At 49.9% G+C, this 24791-nt stretch overlaps 1 protein-coding gene across 1 annotated transcript; it reads left to right on the top strand.

The window, feature by feature from the left end:
* Positions 1-9878: 9878 nt before the first annotated feature.
* Positions 9879-11432, top strand: LOC137528447 (E3 ubiquitin-protein ligase TRIM39-like). Its single transcript, XM_068249741.1, has 2 exons — positions 9879-10714; positions 10787-11432. Exons 1-2 carry the CDS (start codon positions 9879-9881, stop codon positions 11430-11432), a joined length of 1482 nt encoding a protein of 493 aa, XP_068105842.1.
* Positions 11433-24791: the final 13359 nt, after the last annotated feature.

Here is a 24791-nt window from a genome sequence, read left to right as displayed (position 1 = left end):
GCCGCGTGCAAACCGCCACGCTGCACGCGGAACCAGCCGCCTTACTGTTGTTGCATGCGGCGGCTTTTCCGCGTTCTGCCCTGCTATCAAACCGCCGCACTGGACGCGGAATCAGCCGCCTGCTCAGTAGCACATGTGACGGCTTTTCCATGATCTCTCACAGTACCCCCCATGTTCTGCCCTGCTACCAAACACACGCTTCCGCGTGCAAACCGCCGCACTGGACGCGGAATCAGCCACCTGCTCAGTAGCACATGTGGCGGCTTTTCCATAATCTCTCACAGTACCCCCCCCCCCCCGAGGAGTGGACTCCGGACATCCCCTGCCCGGCTTCTCAGGTTGTAAGTTATGAAACTCCTTTTTTAACTCCTCTGCATGTATGCGACATTCTGGCACCCAATCTTCTCAATCTCATACTCAGGTTGGTCATCAATCAACACAGGGGGGGGGGAGCGGAATCCACGTGCACTGCCGGCTTGAGCAAGGACACATGGAAAGATCTCACACCCCGCATGCTGGCAGGGAGATCAATGGCATAAGTGACATCATTGATTTTCCTTATCACAGGAAACGGACCCACAAATCTGGGACCTAACTTGGGAGACAGTTGCTTCAGAGCCAAATGTCGTGTGGACACCCAGACCAAGTCACCTGGAAGAAACTCCCACTCAATGGAATGTCTTTTATCAGCCTGTTTCTTCTGACTCTGAAAAGCCCTCCTCAAGTTTCTTTCTACCATTCCCCACGTCTGCTTCAAGGACCTTTGTCAATCCTCCAGGGCTGGAAACGGAGTGGCAGCCACTGGCAATGGGGTGAACTTAGGTGACCTTCCAGTCACCACCTGAAATGGAGAAAAGCCTGAGGAGGAGCTCCTCAAGTTGTTGTGTGCGAATTCTGCAAATGGCAGGAATTTAACCCAGTCAGTTTGAACATCTGCCACATAACATCTCAAAAACTGTTCCAGAGACTGATTGGTCTGTGGGTGGTAGCCTGATGAGAAAGATAGCTCCATGTCTAACTGCTGGCAGAATGCCCTCCAGAATTTAGAAACAAATTGGACTCCCCGATCTGACACTATATTTTCCAGGATGCCATGCAGCCGTAAAACATGTTGGACGAAGAGATCGGCCAACTCCTGGGCCGAGGGGAGTCCTTTCAGGGGGACAAAATGGGCCATCTTGCTAAAACGATCGACTACCACCCAAATGACTGTCATGCCTTCAGACCTAGGGAGTTCGCCCTCAAAATCCATGGACAGATGGGTCCATGGTTTCTTCGGGACTGGCAGTGATTGTAATGTCCCAACAGGTGCCTGATGGGAGGGTTTGCTTCTTGCACACACTGCACATTCTCTTACATACTCTTTGCAGTCAGTTGCCAATGAAGGCCACCAGGCACATCTTGCTACAAGGTCCTGAGTTCTGGTGGCTCCAGGATGCCCAGCATTCTTGTGAGAATGAAACAACTGCAGTATTTGTAGACAAAAAGGCAATGGTACAAACATGACCCCTTCAGGCTTTCCCTCAGGTACATCCTGTTGGAACGGACTCAACGTCTTAGTCCAGTGCCTCCAGGTCTCAGTGGCAGCCAGAACCACTTTCTGTGGCAGAATGGTTTCTGGGTCTGAGGGCTGTGCTGTCTCGGGCTCAAAACATCTGGACAAAGCATCAGCTTTGATGTTTTTACTACCAGGGGTGTACGTGATTACAAATCTGAATCTCGAGAAGAACAATGACCACCGAGCCTGTCGGGGGCTAAGTCTCTTAGCGCCCTCAATGTACTCCAAATTCTTGTGGTCAGTATAGACAGTAATGGTATGTTCTGCTCCCTCTAGCCAATGTCGCCATTCCTCAAAGGCCAACTTAATGGCTAGAAGTTCCCTATTGCCTATATCGTAGTTTTTCTCAGCGGGTGAAAACCTACGTGAAAAATAGGCACAGGGGTGTAACTTTCCCTGCAACCCAGAACGCTGAGACAGCACAGCCCCTACCCCTACCTCTCAGGCATCTACCTCCACAATAAAGGGGAAGGTGGTGTCAACGTGTCTCAAAATGGGTGCAGTACAGAACAATTTCTTTAACGTGGAAAAAGCAGCATGGGTCTCAGGGGACCAGTGGGTGAGTATCTGCCCCTTTCTTTGTGAGACTGGTGAGAGGTGAGATCACCATAGAGTACCCCTTTATGAACCTTCTGTAGTAGTTAGCGAACCCCAGGAACCTCTGGAGAGCCTTAAGTCCCACAGGTTGAGGCCAATCTAACACAGCTGAAACTTTCCCAGGGTCCATAGAGAGGCCAGAGGTTGAAATTATGTACCCTAGAAAGGCGATAGAGGTCACTTCAAATATGCATTTCTCCAGTTTAGCGTACAGCATGTTTTGTCTCAATTTCCGTAACACAAACTTAACATGATCTCTGTGCTCTGAGAGGTTGGACGAGAAAATTAGAATGTTATCTAAGTATACCAAGACGAATTTGCCCAATACCTGTCTGAAGACCTCATTGATCAGTTCTTGAAAGACGGCCGGTGCATTACACAACCCGAAAGGCATCATTAGGTACTCGTAATGCCCGTCGGGTGTGTTAAAGGCCGTCTTCCATTCATCACCGTCCCTGATTCGCACAAGGTTGTAAGCACCCCTCAGATCCAACTTATCCAACCAAATCTTAGCATTGGTGACTTGAGCAAACAAATCGTCTATTAACGGCAAAGGATATCGATTTTTTACTGTAATTTTATTTAAGCCCCGATAGTCAATGCAAGGGCGTAGACCACCATCTTTCTTTTTCACAAAAAAGAACCCTGCCCCAGCCGGGGATCGAGAAGGGGCGAATAAAACCTTTAGCTAAGTTTTCTCGGATGTATTCCTGCATGGTCAATTTCTCTGGCCAAGATAAGTTATAGAGATGACCTCTAGGGGGCATACAACCAGACCTAAGATCAATGGGGCAATCAAAGGGACGGTGTGGAGGAACTTTATCTGCTGACTTGGGACAGAATACGTCTGCAAATTCTGAATAGTGATCTGGCAATCCCTCCATGTGAATCTTGGTTTTACCAAAGGTTACTTTCGCAAGACAATGATGATAACAGTGGGTAGACCAGCTGGTTAGCTGACCTGTGGCCCAATTAATCTGAGGCGAGTGAATCTGTAACCATGGCATGCCAAGAATGATCGTGGAGGTTGCCATTCGTAACACAAAAAATGATAGACTTTCTTTATGCAAGACCCCTATTGTGACCCCCAAATCTGGTGTCTGGAAAAGAGGGTGATTACTCTGCAGAGGGGAATCATCCACCGCTGTGACCCGAATCTGTTGTTTCAAAGGGGAGATCGGGATCCCCAATTTCTTAGCAAATTCGTAATCCATAAAATTAGCTGCTGAGCCTGAATCAATGAAGGCCTCAGTAGTCTCTGTCTTATCTTGCCAAGATATAGTGCAAGGGAGAAGAAAACGTTTATCATCGAGAGGTAACGACTGCTCGCCTAGGGTATTACCTCCGACTACACCTAGGCGGCAGCGTTTCACGACTTCTTGGGACAATTCTGTACCTTATGACCCCCCTCTGCACAGTAAAGACAGAGCTGCTCTGTTTCCCTGCGTCTCCGTTCCACCTGAAACAATTTCGACTGACCAATCTGCATTGGTTCCGGTGGGGGTAAATCAGGTGGAGATGGAGCAGAAGGAGACTCAGCGTAGGACAAGTACCTCACGTTGTTCCTACCCCGGGTCTGTCTTTGATATCATAAACGACGATCAATTCTGATGGCCGATGAAATGGCCTCATCGATGGATTTGGGTTCAGGATGACCCAACATTAGATCAGAAACTGCGTTTGACAACCCTGATAAGAAACAGTCAAGTAGAGCAAATGAGTCCCATCGAGCTGACACTGCCCACTTTCTAAACTCAGCAGCATAGTTTTCTACCGGACCTTTGCCTTGCCGCAATAACTTGAGTTTCCGTTCAGCGGTCGAGGCAATATCCGGGTCATCATAAATTATAGCCATCGCTTTAAAAAATTCCTCTACCGAGGTTAGGGCCTTATCCCCTGTGGGAAGGTTATACGCCCAAGTCTGGAAATCCCCTGACAATAGAGTCTTAATGAAAGTTACTCTCTGGGCCATGGTCTCTGAGGAATTAGGTCTTAGCTCAAAGTATGATAACACTCTGTTTCTAAAATTCCGGAAGTCAGATCTGTGGCCAGAAAACTTTTCAGGTACAGGCATACGAATGTCTGTGCTAGGAGGAGATCGCACGGTATCCACAGCCGTCTGATAAACTTGTACAGTCCCAGACAAAGCGTTGAGTTGAGCCTGGTGACTGCCCAATACTCGGTTGTAATTCTCTACCGTAGTGGTGAGTACATCGAGACGGCTGCGGAGTGCGTCCATTTGGGTTTGGTCTGCCGTTCTGTAACGATTGGTGTCAGCATGCAGAGAGAATCTGATTATTGGTGATCTGCAGTATCACCAAGAATGCAGATATATACCCGATTATTGAAGATCTGCAGTATCACCGATAATCAGATATATTGCTAAGCTCTGGACACCTATGGATAAGTGAGTGTTTGGTGCAACAGTAATACTTTGAGTAATGTACCTGCTGAGCAGGTGGTATACAATATAGAGACACAGCTCTGGGAGAACAGGAACCTTCCAGCAGCCTGAGGCTCTCCGGGGGGAGGAGTCAGGCTGGAGACGGGAAGGACCTAGGAGTGAGTGACACCTAAGAAGGATGTCACTATCTGATTTGGAGACTATCTCTTTTAAGGGGAGAGATAGCTCTCGAGGTCGGGCACGCCGGGTCGGCAACACACTGACAGATAAAGTACAAAGACCGAAGGCTGATTCAGTATTCAAGTCAAGCAGGGTCTGGCAACGAAATATCAGATATACGAGGTACCGAATCAGAAGACAGAGAAGTAGTCAGAAAAGCTATAGGTCATAACATATATCAAATAATGCCTATTCTGGGTGCGAGGTCCTTGGTCTCAGCACCCCAGAACTAGTCTGAAGAATACACAGATGATAATACAGTATTCCCTAGACTGGGTGCGAGGTCCTTGGTCTCAGCACCCTAGAACTAGTCTGAAGTATAACACAGATGATAACACAGTTCCCTAAGCTGGGTGTGAGGTCCTTGGTCTCTACACCCTGGAACTAGCTAGAGGTATAACACAAATGATAACACAGTTCCTTAAGCTGGGTGTGAGGTCCTTGGTCTCTACACCCTGGAACTAGCTTAAGCATAAACAGAATACAATTCAAATAATCTGGCTAAGTGTGTATTCCCAGGTCCACCTGGTTCAAACACACTGAGGATCTGACTAGGTCTGAGTGCTTCCACGTAGTGATCGCAACGGCAGACAACTTGCAAGTGACAAGCAGGAACTATATATGGAGTAGTGCTCTCCAGCACCACCCCTAATTGCTCAACCAATAGTGTCCTGCTCAGGAGTCAGCTGATCGGCGTGGTCAGCTGACTCTTCCTGCTTAGTATAAGAATTCTGCCTCTCAGCGCGCGCGCGTGTATTCCTAAGCCTGTGTGCACTAACAGGCTCAGCCACACCAGACACACGCTGCCGGCCGCGCGCAAACCGCCGCGCTGGACGCGGAACCCAGGGACGGATCAAGACCAAGTTGCGCCTGGGGCAAGGTCAGGTTTTGGCGCCTAAAGGTCAGGTTTTGGCGCCTAAACTGCCATTCATTTTGCCGCCTTTTTAAGAATTCAACAAACTGCGCCTGGGGCAAGATACCTGCTTGCCCCCCCCCTAGATCCGTCCCTGGCGGAACCAGCCGCTTTACTATTGTTGCATGCAGTGGCTTTTCCGCGTTCTGCCCTGCTACCAAACACACGCTTTTGCAAACCGCTGCACTGGACGCGGAATCAGCCGCCTGCTCAGTAGCACATGTGGATCTCTCACACCCTACAATTAATAGTGTAAGAATGGCTGCAGTTTACATTTTCCCAGTGAAATTTGAGTTTGTCTCCGCCCACTGATGACCCGGCGTTGCCTGGGAATGTATTTGGCTGGTGTTGGCTCCGCCCACTTTTTCTAACCCTAACACAAAATTACTTCATGACCAAGTTTGTGAGCTTTGCGGTCTTTGGCATCAATAATTTGCATTGAAATAAAATAAAGCTGAGCGAACTTTCCCATTTATTATATTAGTAGGATTTATATAGCAGTGACATCTCCTGCAGCACATTACAGAGTACATAGTCATGTCACTGACTGTCTTCAGAGGAGGTCACACTCTAATCCTACCATAGTCATAGTCTAATGTCCTACCATATTATTATTACGTATTTATATAGCGCTGACATCTTCTGGAGCACATTACAGAGTACATAGTCATGTCACTGACTGTCCTCAGAGGAGCTCACACTCTAATCCTACCATAGTCATAGTCTAATGTCCTACCATTATTATTATTATGTATTTATATAGCGCTGACATCTTCTGCAGCACATTACAGAGTACATAGTCATGTCACTGACTGTCCCCAGAGGAGCTCACACTCTAATCCTACCATAGTCATAGTTTAATGTCCTACCATATTATAATTATGTATTTATATGGCGCTGACATCTTCTGGAGCACATTACAGAGTACATAGTCATGTCACTGACTGTCCTCAGAGGAGCTCACACTCTAATCCTACCATAGTCATAGTGTAATGTCCTACCATATTATTATTATGTATTTATATAGCGCTGACATCTTCTGGAGCACATTACAGAGTACATAGTCATGTCACTGACTGTCCTCAGAGGAGCTCACACTCTAATCCTACCATAGTCATAGTGTAATGTCCTACCATATTATTATTATGTATTTATATAGCACTGACATCTTCTGTAGCACATTACAGAGTACATAGTCATATCACCGACTGTCCTCAAAGGAGCTCACACTCTAATCCTACCATAGTCAGTCTAATGTCCTACCATATTATTATTATGTATTTATATAGCACTGACATCTTCTGCAGCACATTACAGAGTACATAGTCATGTCACTGACTGTCCTCAGAGGAGCTCACACTCTAATCCTACCATAGTCATAGTCTAATGTCCTACCATATTATTATTATGTATTTATATAGCACTGACATCTCCTGCAGCACATTACAGAGTACATAGTCATATCACCGACTGTCCTCAGAGGAGCTCACACTCTAATCCTACCATAGTCATAGTCTAATGTCCTACCATATTATTATTATTATTATGTATTTATATAGCACTGACATCTTCTGCAGCACATTACAGAGTACATAGTCATGTCACTGACTGTACGCAGAGGAACTCACAATCTAATCCTACCATAGTCATAGTCTAATGTCCTACCATATTATTATTATGTATTTATATAGCACTGACATCTTCTGCAGCACATTACAGAGTACATAGTCATGTCACTGGCTGTCCTCAGAGGAGCTCACACTCTAATCCTACCATAGTCATAGTCTAATGTCCTACCAAATTATTATTATTATGTATTTATATAGCACTGACATCTCCTGCAGCACATTACAGAGTACATAGTCATGTCACTGACTGTCCTTAGAGGAGCTCACACTCTAATCCTACCATAGTCATAGTCTAATGTCCTACCATATTATTATTATGTATTTATATAGCACTGACATCTTCTGCAGCACATTACAGGGTACATAGTCATGTCCCTGACTGTCCTCAGAGGAGCTCACACTCCAATCCTACCATAGTCATAGTCTAATGTCCTACCATATTATTATTATGTATTTATATAGCACTGACATCTTCCGCAGCACATTACAGAGTACATAGTCATGTCACTGACTGTACGCAGAGGAACTCACAATCTAATCCTACCATAGTCATAGTCTAATGTCCTACCATATTATTATTATGTATTTATATAGCACTGACATCTTCTGCAGCACATTACAGAGTGCATAGTCATGTCACTGGCTGTCCTCAGAGGAGCTCACACTCTAATCCTACCATAGTCATAGTCTAATGTACTACCATATTATTATTATGTATTTATATAGCACTGACATCTTCTACAGCATATTACAGAGTACATAGTCATGTCACTGACTGTCCCCAGAGGAGCTCACAATCTAATCCTACCATAGTCATAGTCTAATGTCCTACCAAATTATTATTATTATGTATTTATATAGCACTGACATCTCCTGCAGCACATTACAGAGTACATAGTCATGTCACTGACTGTCCTTAGAGGAGCTCACACTCTAATCCTACCATAGTCATAGTCTAATGTCCTACCATACTATTATTATGTATTTATATAGCACTGACATCTCCTGCAGCACATTACAGAGTACATAGTCATGTCACTGACTGTCCTCAGAGGAGCTCACACTCTAATCCTACCATAGTCATAGTCTAATGTCCTACCATATTATTATTATGTACTTATATAGCACTGACATCTCCTGCAGCACATTACAGAGTACATAGTCATGTCACTGACTGTCCTTAGAGGAGCTCACACTCTAATCCTACCATAGTCATAGTCTAATGTCCTACCATATTATTATTATGTATTTATATAGCACTGACATCTCATGCAGCACATTACAGAGTACATAGTCATGTCACTGACTGTCCTTAGAGGAGCTCACACTCTAATCCTACCATAGTCATAGTGTAATGTCCTACCATACTATTATTATGTATTTATATAGCACTGACATCTTCTGCAGCACATTACAGAGTACATGGTCATGTCACTGACTGTCCCCAGAGGAGCTCACAGCGTAATCCTTGCTATAGTCATATATTCATATTATAGTTTAAGGCTAATTTTTGTTAGAAGCCCATTTACCTATCTCTGTGTTTTTCGGGTGAGGGGGGAAACCCTGGTAAACATGGGAGAACATATAAAACTCCATGCAGCTCAAGTTCTGGTTTACATGAACCAGTAAGCTGGTGTTGTATGGTGAGAGTGTTATTCAGTATGACATTGTGCAGCTCACCCCCTCATTACTTCTCATATTCCATCGTCCACAAGTGCCAGAGTGTTTCCCTAATAGACAGATATGTTTCAAGCAGGTATAAGTTTAGTTCTAATGTTTCAATGCTTCTATTTGAATAAAATATGCAGGGGCCCCAACCGTCCCGTTTTCGCCGGGACCGTCACGGGTTGGGGAAGGGGTCCCGCTGTCCCGGGATAGTCCCCCTTGTGTCCCGGCAGGCAGCAGCTCCTCTCCAGCAGAGGAAAAAAGAAGGATCGAGGCGCCAGCCGCGGCTGTGGTGTGCGGGATGCGGGCCAAGCTTGTCCCCCCTCCCTCCGAATGTGCCCCCCAGTGTCCCCCTGTATGGCGAGATACGAGCGCAGCAGAGCGGCAGTCTTACCATCTTCCTCGCGTACTGGCATCTCGTCTTCCAACTACTTCCTGTGACGTCACAGGAAGCGGAGAAGACGAGATGCCCATATGCGAAGAGGAATGGTAAGACTGCCGCTCTGCTGCGCTCATATCTCGCCATACAGGGGGACACTGGGGGGCACATTCGGAGGGAGGGGGGACAAGCTTGGCCCGCATCCCGCACACAACAGCCGCGGCTGGCGCCTCGATCCTTCTTTTTACCTGGGCACCCTCACCCTTCTCCCCACCATTCATATATACATATATATATATATACATTTTTGACTAGGGGTGTGTCAGGGGGTGTGGTTGGGGGCGTGGTCGGGGGCATGGCTTAAGTGTCCCGGTTTCTCATCTCAAAAAGTTGGGAGGTATGAAATATGAACAGCTGTGACGTTGCCCCTCCCCCAGGCAAATAAGACGTAGCTGGTTCTTCTGGATTCCGAGAATCAGAGACTTTCACTTTCACTTCCTGTCCTGCTGCCAGCGATGGCGTCTGCTGATCTGAGCGGGGAGCTGAAGTGTTCCCTCTGCGTGGAGAGTTATATAGATCCTGTAAGCCTGAGATGTGGTCACAGCTTCTGTCGGGTCTGTATTGATTGTGTGCTGGAGTCACAGGAGGGCTCTGCAGGTTATTCCTGTCCTGAATGTAGAGAGAAGTACAAGGATCGGCCTGGATTACACAGGAACATTGCTCTGAGGAACATAGCAGAGTGTTTACCGTCTACTCAGCCAGGTCAGGAGGAGGCCGGAGTCCATTGTACTTACTGTGTGGACTCTCCTGTACCTGCTGTTATGTCCTGTCTGCTGTGTGACGCTTCTCTGTGTGATAAACACCTGAGAGTCCACAGCAAGGCACCAGAACACGTCTTATGTGCCCCCACCACCTCCCCGGAGACCAGGAGATGCTCCATCCATAAGAAGATCCTGGAGTATTACTGCACTGAGGATGCCTCATGTGTCTGTGTGTCCTGCAGGCTGGATGGAGAACATCGGGGTCACCAGGTGGAGACACTACAGGAGGCCTCTGAGAAAAAGAAGGAGAAGCTGAGGAATGATCTGCAGACACTGATGGCAGAGACAGAGGAGGCTGAGGAAAGAGTCCAGAGTCTGGAGGAACGCAGGAGAAAAGCACAAGAAAAAGCAGCTGGTGAAGCAGAGAGAGTCACTGCCCTGTTTAGAGACCTCAGGAGACGGCTGGAGGAGCTGGAGGAGAGAGTCCTGAGTGACATCATGAGGCAGGTGCAAGCCTTTGATGACATCATCAGACAGCTGGAGATAAAGAAGGAGGAGTTGTCCAGGAAGATGCGTCACATTGAGGAGCTGTGTCACATGACTGATCCACTGACTGTCTTACAGGAATCAGACACAGGTGACTTGTGTGACACGGAGGACAGACATGATAAGCAGCTCCATGATGGAGGGGATCTGGATGTGGCCGGCATCTCACGCACATTAAACACAGGACTGGCTGATATCATGTCTGGGGTAAATGAGGCAATCTATGGAAAGCCTGCAGACATATTACTGGATGTAAACACAGCTGGTAATATGCTATGTATATCAAATGACACTAAAACTGCATCCAGTTCATCATGGCAGAACCGCCCAGAAACACCAGAGAGATTTCAGGGTTATTATCAGGTGTTGAGCAGTCGGAGTTTCTCCTCAGGGCGACATTACTGGGAAGTGGATGTTGGGAGATCATATAGCTGGAGAGTCGGGATGTGTTACCTCAGTATAGCCAGGGGAGGAGAGCAGTCAAGGATTGGTTGGAATAACAAGTCCTGGGGCTTGGACAGGGGGGGTTATCAGTACGCAGTGATACATGACAGGGAAGTGATCCTGTTACCTGATGGGATCCCCAGTGATAGAGTCAGGATATGTCTGGATTATGAGGCCGGGCAGATCTCCTTTTATGCCCTGTGTGACCCCATCAGACACATCCACACCTTCACTGCCACCTTCACTGAGCCTCTCCATGCTGTGCTATATGTAGGACATGGTTGTATAAAGATATCTGGGAGGAGTCAGGGGGTGTGAAAGCTCCACCCACTGGTGACATCACAGGGAGAGGATTATGATTGGCTGATTGTCCTGCCAGTAATTACTAGCTGTCTGTGATTTCCAGGGACAATTCCTGGTTTCTGTCCTGAATCATTATATCCTGAAATCCACATTTACTGTCACATTATTATAATTGTATTTATGTGTAATCGATAATTATATTCTCTGTATTACTCCCAGCGATGAGCTGCCTGTATTAAAGCGGAATATAACCCTGCATTTCAACTTTGCTCTAAAACATTATTTACAGCATATTATATGCAACCAGCATTTTTTCTTTTTTTACTATATCAGCATTGGAAGGGTTACACAGAGAGCTTTTAGTTCCATGGAGAGAACTGCTGCCACATCCGAAGTTTAGATAGATACATTTAAGCAAAACAAAATATAACAATTGTGGAATGTGACTCACTCTCTCTGACTTTTGCAGGAGCTGGAGGACAGCCAAAGAGTGTGTAACATTCCTCACTTGTTACATTTTGTTTACTTAAATGTATCTATCTAAACTTCGGCTGTGGGGAGCATTTCTCTCCACCAACTTTAAAGCTCTGTGTGTAACCCTTCCAATGCTGGTCTATTAAAAAAAAAATGCTGGTTGCATATAATATGCTGTAAATAATGTTTTAGAGCAAAGTTGAAATACAGAGTTATATTCCACTTTAAGAAGCATGTAACATGAAACTCATTATTCCCATACCTTTTTCTTATGGTGTATGTGTGTGTGTGTGTGTACAGTGTGTGTGTGTGTACAGTGTGTGTGTGTGTGTACAGTGTGTGTGTGTACAGTGTGTGTGTGTGTACAGTGTGTGTTGTGTGTGTGTGTGTGTGTGTTGTGTGTGTGTGTGTTGTGTGTGTAGTGTGTGTGTGTAGTGTGTTGTGTGTGTGTAGTGTGTGTGTGTGTGTGTGTGTGTGTGTGTGTGTGTGTGTGTGTGTGTGTGTGTGTAGAGGGGGGACACAAAGGCATGTCATGAGGCAGGGAACATATGCATCTGTGTCCCATCTGCCCCCCTGCTGTGTGCCTTGGGTTCTCTTTAACCACTTGCTGACCGCACCCTCAGGACCGCGTAACGGCGATCGGTGGCGGCTCATGGGGGACTGAATTCCCGGGGATCGCATCCGCCGGCATTAGGCTCCGCCCACCCGCGACGTCAACCCGCTGGCCAATTAGCAGCATCAGCGGGTTGTTAACCCCCGATCTGCCGCACTGAAAGCATATAATACACGTTGTAATGTATACAAAGCATATTATACAGGCTGCCACCTCCCCTGGTGGTCCCAGTGATTGAGGGACCACCGGGGAGGTGGCAGCCCATGTAGTAAAAACACCAGCACACTGATCCAGCCCCCCTGCCCCCTGATCACCCACAGCACCCCTCAGACCCCCCCTGATCACCCCCTCAGACCACTATTTGCACCCAATCACCCCCCTAATCACCCATAAATCACCCCCTGTCACTATCTGTCAACGCTATATTTTAGATCGCGTCCTAAACTGCCCCCTGGGGGTTCCTGATCACCCCCCTTTGTGTACTGTATACATCTATTACTCCCCTGTAATCATCCACTGATCACCTGTCAATCACCCATCAATCACCCCCTGTCACTGCCACCCATCAGATCAGACCCTAACCTGCCCCTTGCAGGCACCTGATCACCCGCCCACCCCCTCAGATCGCCCACAGACCTGCCCTCAGATCACCTCCCAAGTGCATTGTTTACATCTGTTTTCCCCTCTAATTACCCACTGATCATCCACTGTCACCACCTGTAGGGATGATTGGAAACAGCTAATTCCGTTCCAAAGGAATTTTGCGAATTTCCGCGGAATTCCGCATTCCGGTGGAATAATTAAAGTAATCGCAAATGAAACCTTGTTTATGCTAAATGGTAGCCCATGGAACCTACTGGCTATTCCCCTACTCATTGTTTTCCCCAACAGGAGGTGTCACTTAAGCCATAGGACCTAGCAATAGCCTCCCTCCTCCCCTATTGTCTTGTCTTCCAGGGATTTGTAGTATGTCAAAAGCCAGCTCACATACATTGGCCAGGAATCGAACCCAGGTCAGCTGCTTGGAAGGCAGCTATGCTCACCACTATACCACCAACACTACATGCTGAAACTTCTTGGAGCAGACTTACTTCCTGCCTCCAAAAGACACACATACAGCCCCATAAAATCATTCAACAGCAACTGCATGTACAGTCTCTGTGGCACAATCAGTTAGCACATTGGGCTGTTAACCGAAAGGTTGGTGGTTCAAGCCCACCCAGGGACAGCCTTGCCTTTTGTGTTCAACAGTTGTCCAAAGAGAACCCCAGATAGCCATGTAGAATCATCTCTCTCTGGGCTTGAACCACCAACCTTTTGGTTAACAGCCAAACACGCTAACTGATTGCACCACAGAGACTGTGCACACAGTTGTTGCTAAACGATTTTATGTGGATGCATGTGTGTCTTGTGGAGGGAGGAAAAAAAGTCTACTCCAAGAAGTTTAACGCCACTTTCAACAAAAGCTGTATATATCAAATTTCTACATATATTTCTATGATCCTTTCATGATGACAAAGGCCAGAAAGAAGTAGGCTAAGGAGTGCCCATTTTTCCGTATGGCTTTTTCCTACAATGAAGCACCTGCTGTACAGCAGCAGAGTGGCACAGCGGAAGCGTGCTGACCCCATAACCCCGAGGTCGATGGATCGAAACCATCCTCTGCTAGGTGTACTTTGGTTTTTACACCTTTCTTTACCACATGGGCCAATCGGTGGCCATAGCCCCGTAAGACAAAGTGTAATAAGGGCCCTGCCGTAACATAGATATTACGGTAGCTAAGACTACTCCTGGACCTTTCTTGTAGCTGAAGAAATGAGTGAACTGTGACACCACACTTAAAAAAAACAACAACAAAAAACAGCAAACAGAGAAGCTTCCCCATATTGGAGCATTGGATTTGGTAAAGTCTTAAGCCAATGTGTTGTAAGACACGCGTAAGCTTTAGGTTATCAGGAATGGTTGCATGGCCACCTAGCTTTTCATCCTCCCCACCCTTGCCCTGGAATCTTCCAGACTTCAAATTGCTGTCCTTTGCTGTGTGTGTTACACCAGCATCATCCAGGGGGGCACATGATCTTTCTGAAGTCTTGAATTGAAGCCTGTAAGCAGTATCACCATGTGTCCCACTGCTTACATCTAGCAAAGTAGGCAAATAAGCAAGCTCATTTTTCTCTTGGGTATATCACAATGGTACATGCTAGGCTGGCTTCAGCATGTCGTGTTGGTGGTATAGTGGTGAGCATAGCTGCCTTCCAAGCAGTGGACCTGAGTTTGATTCCTGGCCAATGTATGTGAGTTGGCTTTTGACATCCTACAAATCCCTAAGCAAGCTCATTTTTCTCTTAGGTATATCAGAATGGTACGTGCTGGGCTGGCATAGTGGTGAGCATAGCTGCCTTCTAAGCAGTTGACCTGGGTTTGATTCCTAGCCAATGTAAAGGATCTTCTCAAAAAAATAGTCTATTGTGATAAAGTTCATTATTTTCTGTAATGTACTCCTAAACATTAGACATTCATATATTTTAGATTCATTACACACAACTTAAGTAGTTCAAGCCTTTTATTGTTTTAATATTGATGATTTGGGCATACAGCTCATGAAAACCCAAAATTCCTATCTCAAAAAATTAACATATTTCATCCGACCAATAAAAGAAAAGTGTTTTTGTAAAAAAAAAGGCAACCTTCAAATAATGATGTTCAGTTATGCACTCAATACTTGGTCGGGAATCCTTTTGCAGAAATGACTGCTTCAATGCGGCGTGGCATGGAGGCAATCAGCCTGTGGCACTGCTCAGGTGTTATGGAGGCCCAGGATGCTTCGATAGCGGCCTTAAGCTCATCCAGAGTGTTGGGTCTTGCGTCTCTCAACTTTCTCTTTACAATATCCCACAGATTCTCTATGGGGTTCAGGTCAGGAGAGTTGGCAGTCCAATTGAGCACAGTAATACCATGGTCAGTAATCCATTTACCAGTGGTTTTGGCACTGTGAGTAGGTGCCAGGTCGTGCTGAAAAATGAAATCTTTGTCACCACCTGTCTCCCCCTAGCACTCCTATCCATCAGATCAGGCCCTAATCTGCCCCCTGCGGGCTTTTGATCACCCGGCCAAACCCTCACCCACCCCACCTCAGTGATAGAGTTGGGCCGAACCTCCGATTTTAGGTTCGCGAACCGGGTTCGCGAACTTCCGCGGAACGTTCGGTTCGCGGAAAAGTTCGCGAACCGCAATAGACTTCAATGGGGAGGCGAACTTTAGAAAAAAAAAATTCTGCTGGCCACAAAAGTGATGGAAAAGATGTTTCAAGGGGTCTAACACCTGGAGGGGGGCATGGCGGAGTGGGATTCACGCCAAAAGTCCCCGGGAAAAATCTGGATTTGACGCAAAGCAGCATTTTAAGGGCAGAAATCACATTGAATGCTAAATGACAGGCCTAAAGTGCTTTAAAACATCTTGCATGTGTATACATCAATCAGGTAGTGTAATTAAGGTACTGCTTCACACTGACACACCAAACTCACCGTGTAACGCACCACAAACAGCTGTTTGTGTAGTGATGGCCATGCTGGACTGGTGCGCACCATGGCAAGAGTGCAGGTTTTGGTGGCTTTACAGCCCATATGGTCGCCTGGCTGATGTAGCTGAATGACAGAACAGTGACTGTCCAGCTGATCAAATTTGGTCTGACCACAATGAAGCAACGACCTTATTATCTTTTGTGTGCCCCCCGAGACACTCATCTAGGCGCCGGTCATTGCTTCATTGTGATACGCAAGCCCCTTCACCACGGCAAGGTAATGATCACGAAGGGGAATGGGCACATGTACATGCCTTTTCTTTTGTTGTTGCAGCTGCCCGCAGTGCAGCCAGAAAAATTAGGCAGTCATGTACATGCACCAGAAAAATTATTACAGCGGCCGCTGCTAGCAGCGGCCTAAAAAATTCAGCAATCCGCCTGGAGTCCCGGACCCTGTTGGTGGTGGCGGAGAAGGTAGTCAAGCGGCCTGCAGGCAGACATGCTGTGTGGAGGGACTGGGAGCGACTTAGTCTTCTTGGGGCAGGCCAGGCAGCCAGTCACACGGCGTGCAGGCAGAGATGCTGTGTGTGCGGGGACTGACTTAGTCTTGGGACGGGCAGCAGCCCTCCGGGATCCATGCCTCATTCATTTTGATAAAGGTGAGGTACTTAACACTTTTGTGACTTAGACAAGACAAGACAAATAACATTTATATCGCGCTTTTCTCCTGGCGGACTCAAAGCGCCAGAGCAGCAGCCACTAGGGCGCGCTCTATAGGCAGTAGCAGTGTTAGGGAGACTTGCCAAAGGTCTCCTACTGAATTAGGTGCTGGCTTACTGAACAGGCAGAGCCTAGATTCGAACCCTGGTCTCCCGTGTCAGAGGCAGAGCCCTTAACCATTACACCATCCAGCCACCACTTAGGCGACTTCTCTTCTCAGTGACAATGCCTCCAGCTGCGCTGAAGGTCCTTTCTGACAGGACGCTTGCGGCAGGGCAGGAGAGAAGTTGGATGGCAAATTGGGACAGCTCTGGCCACAGGTCAAGCCTGCGCACCCAGTAGTTCAAGGGTTCCTCATCGCTGTTCACAGCAGTGTCTACATCCACACTTAAGGCCAGGTAGTCGGCTACCTGCCGTTCCAGGCGTTGGTGGAGGGTGGATCCGGAAGGGCTACAGCGAGGCGTTGGACTAAAGAACGTCCGCATGTCCGACATCACCATGAGATCGCTGGAGCGTCCTGTCTTTGACTGTGTGGACACGGGAGGAGGATTAGTGGCAGTGGTACCTTGCTGGCGTTGTGCTTTCACATCACCCTTAAAGGACTTCCGAGGCCAAAATCCGGGCCCAAAACATAAAAAAAGTTAGCTACCTTCATGGCTTTGTAAGGCACGGAGGACGCCGTACGCGCCCTCCGTGCCTTTCCGCCTGGTCCCCTCTGGTGAATAGCCCCCCGAAAGGCTGCGACTCCACGGTCCGGGTCGGCATCTTCTGCCCCTATAAAGATGGCCGCCGGAGCTGGCCACGGCTGCGCAGTCCGCATAGCCGCTACTGCGGCTGCGCAGCTCTAGGGCCAACCCCCCGATCACGTAACAGGCAGCGTGGATCGGAGGGTTGGCCCTAGAGCTGCGCAGCCGCAGTAGTGGCTATGCGGACTGCGCAGCCGTGGCCAGCTCCGGCGGCCATCTTAATAGGGGCAGAAGATGCCGACCCGGACCGTGGGGTCGCAGCCTTTCGGGGGGCAATTCACCAGAGGGGACCAGGCGGAACGGCACGGAGGGCGCGGACGGCGTCCTCCGTGCCTTACAAAGCCATGAAGGTAGCTAACTTTTTTTTTATGTTTTGGGCCCGGATTTTGGCCTTGGAAGTCCTTTAAAGGCATTGTAAAGCATAGTTGACAGCTGGTTCTGCATGTGCTGCATCCTTTCCACCTTCCGGTGAGTTGGTAACAGGTCCGCCACTTTGTGCCTGTACCGAGGGTCTAGTAGTGTGGCCACCCAGTACAGCTCATTCCCCTTGAGGTTTTTTATATGGGGGTCCCTCAACAGGCAGGACAGCATAAAAGACGACATCTGCACAAAGTCGGATCCAGTACCCTCCATCTCCTCTTGCTCTTCCTCAGTGACGTCACGTAAGTCAACCTCCTCCCCCCAGCCGCGAACAATACCACGGGAAGGTTGAGCAGCACAAGCCCCCTGCGACGCCTGCTGCGGGTGTTCTCCTGCCGCCGTCCCCTCCTCCTCCTCCTCCCCCAAAGAAACACCTTGCTCATCATCCTCTGAGTCTGACTCGTCTTCTGCACACGACTTCTTTTCTTCCTCCTCCTCCCCCCTCTGTGCTGCCGCAGGTGTTGAGGAAACAGCTGGGTCTGATGAAAATTGGTCCCATGCCTGTTCCTGCCGTAACGGTTCCTGGTCACGCTCATTCGCAGCTTCATCCGCCACTCTACGCAAAGCACGCTCCAAGAAGTAAGCGTAGGGAATTAAGTCGCTGATGGTGCCCTCACTGCGGCTCACCAGGTTGGTCATCTCCTCAAACGGCCGCATGAGCCTGCATGCATTTTCCATCAGTGTCCAGTTGTCGGGCCAGAACATCCCCATCTTCCCAGATTGTTTCATTCTACTGTAGTTGTAGAGGTACTGGGTGACTGCTTTCTTCTGTTCTAGCAGGCGGGAGAACATGAGCAGGGTCGAATTCCAGCGAGTCGGGCTATCGCAAATCAGGCGTCTCACCGGCATGTTGTTTTTCCGCTGAATTTCCGCAAAGCGTGCCATGGCTGTGTAAGACCGCCTCAAATGCCCACAGACCTTCCTGGCCTGCTTCAGGACATCCGCTAAGCCAGGGTACTTTGCCACAAATCTTTGAACAACTAGATTCATGACATGTGCCATGCAGGGTATGTGTGTCAGCTTCCCCATATGCAAAGCGGCAAGCAGATTGCTGCCGTTGTCGCACACCACGTTGCCTATCTCCAGGTGGTGCGGGGTCAGCCACTCATCCACCTGTTTCTTAAGAGCAGCCAGGAGAGCTGCTCCAGTGTGACTCTCCGCTTTGAGACAAGACATGTCTAAGATGGCGTGACACCGTCGTACCTGGCGTGCAGCATAGGCCCTGCGGAGCTGGGGCTGTGTAGCTGGAGAAGAGAACTGCCACTCAGCCAAGGAGGAGGAGGACTGCGAAGAGCATGTAGCAGGAGGAGAGGAGGTGGCAGGAGGCCTGCCTGCAAGCCGTGGAGGTGTCACAATTTGGTCCGCTGCGCCCTGCTTGCCATCGTTCACCACCAGGTTGACCCAACGGGCTGTGTACGTAATGTAGCGGCCCTGCCCGTGCTTGGCAGACCAGGCATCCGTGGTCAGGTGTACCCTTGACCCAACGCTCTTCGCAAGAGATGACACCACTTGCCTCTCAACTTCACGGTGCAGTTGGGGTATGGCCTTTCTCGAAAAATAAGTGCGGCCTGGCATCTTCCACTGCGGTGTTCCGATGGCCACAAATTTACGGAAGGCCTCAGAGTCCACCAGCCGGTATGGTAACAGCTGGCGAGCTAACAGTTCCGCCACACCAGCTGTCAGACGCCGGGCAAGGGGGTGACTGGCCGAAATTGGGTTCTTCCGCTCAAACATTTCCTTCACGGACACCTGACTGCTGCTGTGGGCAGAGGAGCAGGAACCGCTCAAGGGCAGAGGTGGAGTGGAGGAGGGTGCCTGTGAAGGTGCAAGGGAGAAAGCGGCAGAAGCAGATGATGCACCTGAAGGAGGAAGAGGAGAAGGAGGGTGACTTTTCTTTTGTGTGCTGCTGCTGCTTTTGCTCAGGTGGCCATCCCATTTCTGTTTGTGCCTTTTCTCCAGGTGCCTTCGTAAGGCACTTGTCCCTACGTGAGTGTTGGCCTTTCCACGGCTCAATTTTTGTTGGCAGAGCGAACAGATGGCTTTGGTCCGATCTGAGGCACACACATTAAAAAATTTCCACACCGCTGAGCCACCCTGGGATGTGGGCACTATGGGGACCTCAGCAGCTGATGCTGAAGGGCAAGTTGGCTGGCTGTACATAGGTGGCGATACATGGTGCCGGACTCTGCCACCAGCTGTTTCTGACGAAGAGCTGCCCCAGCTTCTTTCAGCAACTTCTCTCCTCCTACTACTCTCTGACTCCCCTCTGAACTGTCCCCCTCTTCATCTCCTCTATTGGGAACATACAGAGGATCCCTATCATCGTCAGCATCATAATCATCCTGCCCAGCTTCGCTTGCCTCAGAAAAATCCAAACATGCACCATCAGTAGGTCCTTCATCCTCCTTACACGTTACATCCATAGTGTTGCCGCGTAACGCAGACATATGAGCTGGTGAAAAATCATCTGGCTGTAACAACAATGGCTGTGCATCAGTGATTTCACCACTAAATAATTCTTGCGAAGTGTCAAATGCAGCGGAAGTGGTGCTAGTAGTAGCGCTGGTGGCTGAGCAAGATGAGGTGTTCTGTGTCGCTAAATACTCAACCACGTCCTGACAATCTTGGGAGGTGATGGGACGTGCCTTCTTCCGAGCACTGTACTGTGGGCCAGGTCCACACGAAATTACATTTACACGACCTCGCGCAGACCTGCCGGGTGGCCTTCCTCTGGCTCTGGCACTACCTCTTCCTCTACCTGTTTTGTCCATATCGGGTATGCACGGAGTGGTATATCACACTGCGTGCACTCACGTAGGTAGGTGGGTTCACTTAACTGCACAGGTATGCGCACTGATGCGGTGGGTTCACTGAACACAACAGGTATGCAGTGGCGGGTTCACTGAACACAACAGGTATGCAGTGGCGGGTTCACTGAACACAACAGGTATGCAGTGGCGGGTTCACTGAACACAACAGGTATGCAGTGGCGGGTTCACTGAACACAACAGGTATGCAGTGGCGGGTTCACTGAACAGGTATGCAGTGGCGGGTTCACTGAACAGTACAGGTATACAGTGGCGGGTTCACTGAACACAACAGGTATGCAGTGGCGGGTTCACTGAACACAACAGGTATGCAGTGGCGGGTTCACTGAACACAACAGGTATGCAGTGGCGGGTTCACTGAACACAACAGGTATGCAGTGGCGGGTTCACTGAACACAACAGGTATGCAGTGGCGGGTTCACTGAACAGGTATGCAGTGGCGGGTTCACTGAACAGTACAGGTATACAGTGGCGGGTTCACTGAACACAACAGGTATGCAGTGGCGGGTTCACTGAACACAACAGGTATGCAGTGGCGGGTTCACTGAACACAACAGGTATGCAGTGGCGGGTTCACTGAACACAACAGGTATGCAGTTGCGGGTTCACTGAACAGGTATGCAGTGGCGGGTTCACTGAACAGTACAGGTATACAGTGGCGGGTTCACTGAACACAACAGGTATGCAGTGGCGGGTTCACTGAACACAACAGGTATGCAGTGGCGGGTTCACTGAACACAACAGGTATGCAGTGGCGGGTTCACTGAACACAACAGGTATGCAGTGGCGGGTTCACTGAACACAACAGGTATGCAGTGGCGGGTTCACTGAACACAACAGGTATGCAGTGGCGGGTTCACTGAACACAACAGGTATGAGTGGCGGGTTCACTGAACACAACAGGTATGCAGTGGCGGGTTCACTGAACAGGTATGCAGTGGCGGGTTCACTGAACAGTACAGGTATACAGTGGCGGGTTCACTGAACACAACAGGTATGCAGTGGCGGGTTCACTGAACACAACAGGTATGCAGTGGCGGGTTCACTGAACAGGTATGCAGTGGCGGGTTCACAGAACAGGTATGCAGTGGCAGGTTCACTGAACACAACAGGTATGCAGTGGTGGGTTCACTGAACAGGTATACAGTGGCGGGTCCACTGAACAGAACAGGTATGCAGTGGCGGGTTCACTGAACACAACAGGTATGCAGTGGTGGGTTCACTGAACAGGTATGCAGTGGTGGGTTCACTGAACACAACAGGTATGCAGTGGTGGGTTCACTGAACAGGTATGCAGTGGCGGGTTCACTGAACACAACAGGTATGCAGTGGCGGGTTCACTGAACAGTACAGGTATACAGTGGCGGGTTCACTAAACACAACAGGTATGCAGTGGTGGGTTCACTGAACAGGTATGCAGTGGTGGGTTCACTGAACACAACAGGTATGCAGTGGCGGGTTCACTGAACATTACAGGTATACAGTGGCGGGTTCACTGAACACAACAGGTATGCAGTGGCGGGTTCACTGAACAGGTATGCAGTGGCGGGTTCACAGAACAGGTATGCAGTGGCAGGTTCGCTGAACACAACAGGTATGCAGTGGTGGGTTCACTGAACAGGTATACAGTGGCGGGTCCACTGAACAGAACAGGTATGCAGTGGCGGGTTCACTGAACACAACAGGTATGCAGTGGTGGGTTCACTGAACAGGTATGCAGTGGCGGGTTCACTGAACACAACAGGTATGCAGTGGCGGGTTCACTGAACACAACAGGTATGCAGTGGTGGGTTCACTGAACAGGTATGCAGTGGTGGGTTCACTGAACACAACAGGTATGCAGTGGTGGGTTCACTGAACAGGTATGCAGTGGCGGGTTCACTGAACACAACAGGTATGCAGTGGCGGGTTCACTGAACAGTACAGGTATACAGTGGCGGGTTCACTGAACACAACAGGTATGCAGTGGTGGGTTCACTGAACAGGTATGCAGTGGCGGGTTCACTGAACACAACAGGTATGCAGTGGCGGGTTCACTGAACAGTACAGGTATACAGTGGCAGGTTCACTGAACAGAACAGGTATGCAGTGGCGGGTTCACTGTACTTACATTAAAATGGTAAATAGCGTTTTATAAAACATTTATTAGCGTAACGGTGCGCCACTGAAAAATGCAGTGGGGCTAGTGAGGCAGCGGGGGTCAGGGGGGAGGGGCAGCGGGACACTAGGCAGCGGGGGTCGTGGGGGTAGGGGTGGAGAGGCAGCGGGGGTCGGGGGGTCAGGGGGGAGAGGCAGCGGGACACACTAGTTAGCGGGGTCGGGGGGTAGGGGTGGAGAGGCAGCGGGGGTCGGGGGGTCAGGATGGAGAGGCAGCGGGACACTAGGCAGCAGGGGTCGGGGGGTAGGGGTGGAGAGGCAGCGGTACACTAGGCAACGGGGGTCGGGTGGAGAGGCAGCGGGACACTAGGCAGCGGGGGTCGGGGGGAGAGGCAGCGGGACACTAGGCAGCGGGGGTCGGGGGGAGAGGCAGCGGGACACTAGGCAGCGGGGGTCGGGGGGAGAGGCAGCGGGACACTAGGCAGCGGGGGTCGGGGGGAGAGGCAGCGGGACACTAGGCAGCGGGAGTCGGGGGGAGAGGCAGCGGGACACTAGGCAGCGGGGGTCGGGGGGAGAGGCAGCGGGACACTAGGCAGCGGGGGTCGGGGGGAGAGGCAGCGGGACACTAGGCAGTGGGTCGGGGAGAGAGGCAGCGGGACACTAGGCAGCAGGGGTCGGGGGGAGAGGCAGCGGGACACTAGGCAGCGGGGTGGAGGGAGAGGCAGAGGGACACTAGGCAGCGGGGGTCGGGGGGAGAGGCAGCGGGACACTAGGCAGCGGGGGTCGGGGGGAGAGGCAGCGGGACACTAGGCAGCGGGGGTCGGGGGGAGAGGCAGCGGGACACTAGGCAGCGGGGGTCGGGGGGAGAGGCAGCGGGACACTAGGCAGTGGGTCGGGGAGAGAGGCAGCAGACACTAGGCAGCGGGGGTCGGGGGGAGAGGCAGCGGGACACTAGGCAGCGGGGTCGGGGGGAGAGGCAGCGGGACACTAGGCAGCGGGGGTCGGGGGGAGAGGCAGCAGGACACTAGGCAGCAGGGGGTCGGGGGGAGAAGCAGCGGGACACTATGCAGTGGGGTGGAGAGGCAGCGGGACACTAGGCAGCGGGGGTCGGGGGGAGAGGCAGCGGGACACTAGGCAGTGGGTCGGGGGGGAGAAGCAGAAGGACACTAGGCAGCAGGGGGTCAGGGGGAGAGGCAGCGGGACACTAGGCAGCAGGGGCCAGGGGGGAGAGGCAGCGGGACACTGGGCAGCGGGGGCCAGGGGGGAGAGGCAGCGGGACACTAGGCAGCGGGGATCGGAGAGAGAGGCAGCGGGACACTAGGCAGCGGGGTGGAGGGAGTAGGATTAGGTGGAGGGAGGATTAGGTAGCATTGGTATACATTACCGTGTCCCGGTCAGCGATCGCTCCTTCACTTCATAGTTAACTTGCAGGAGTCCTGCATCCAGCCAATCAGCATGAGGAAACTGAAGCCGCATGGTGATTGAAAGGATGCAGGACTACAGCAAACTAACAGAAGAAGTGAAGGAGCGATCGCCGGCTGGGACAAGGTAATGTATCCCTCTGAACACATCCTCTGCCTAATCCTACTCCCTCCACCCCGCTGCCAGTCCCGCTGCCTCTTCCCAGACCCCCGCTGCCTAACATTTTTTAACATATAAAACCATAAATGTTTTATGTTAATTAATGCGGCGCCATTTTTATACTGTTGGCGCTGTGCGCCATTTTTGCCAGTTCCGCCGCTTCCCTCTCTTGTGTCTCCACTCTTCTCAGGCGTAATTATCAGGAAAGCGGCAGTGTCTTACCTAAAGCAGTCAAGTACCACAATAAAATAGATCATTCTGTCCCACCCCCTATACGCAATTCACTAGCAAATATCACGGGGGGGTTTATGAACAAATCCTCTTTTACTCTTCAATCAAAAAGTCTTCAAGATTGCGGATCCGACATTCAGGATT

Source organism: Hyperolius riggenbachi, chromosome 8 (assembly GCF_040937935.1).
Source record: "Hyperolius riggenbachi isolate aHypRig1 chromosome 8, aHypRig1.pri, whole genome shotgun sequence".
In the NCBI taxonomy this organism is placed as follows: Eukaryota; Metazoa; Chordata; class Amphibia; order Anura; family Hyperoliidae; genus Hyperolius; species Hyperolius riggenbachi.
This window is presented reverse-complemented; position numbering and strand designations above follow the sequence as displayed.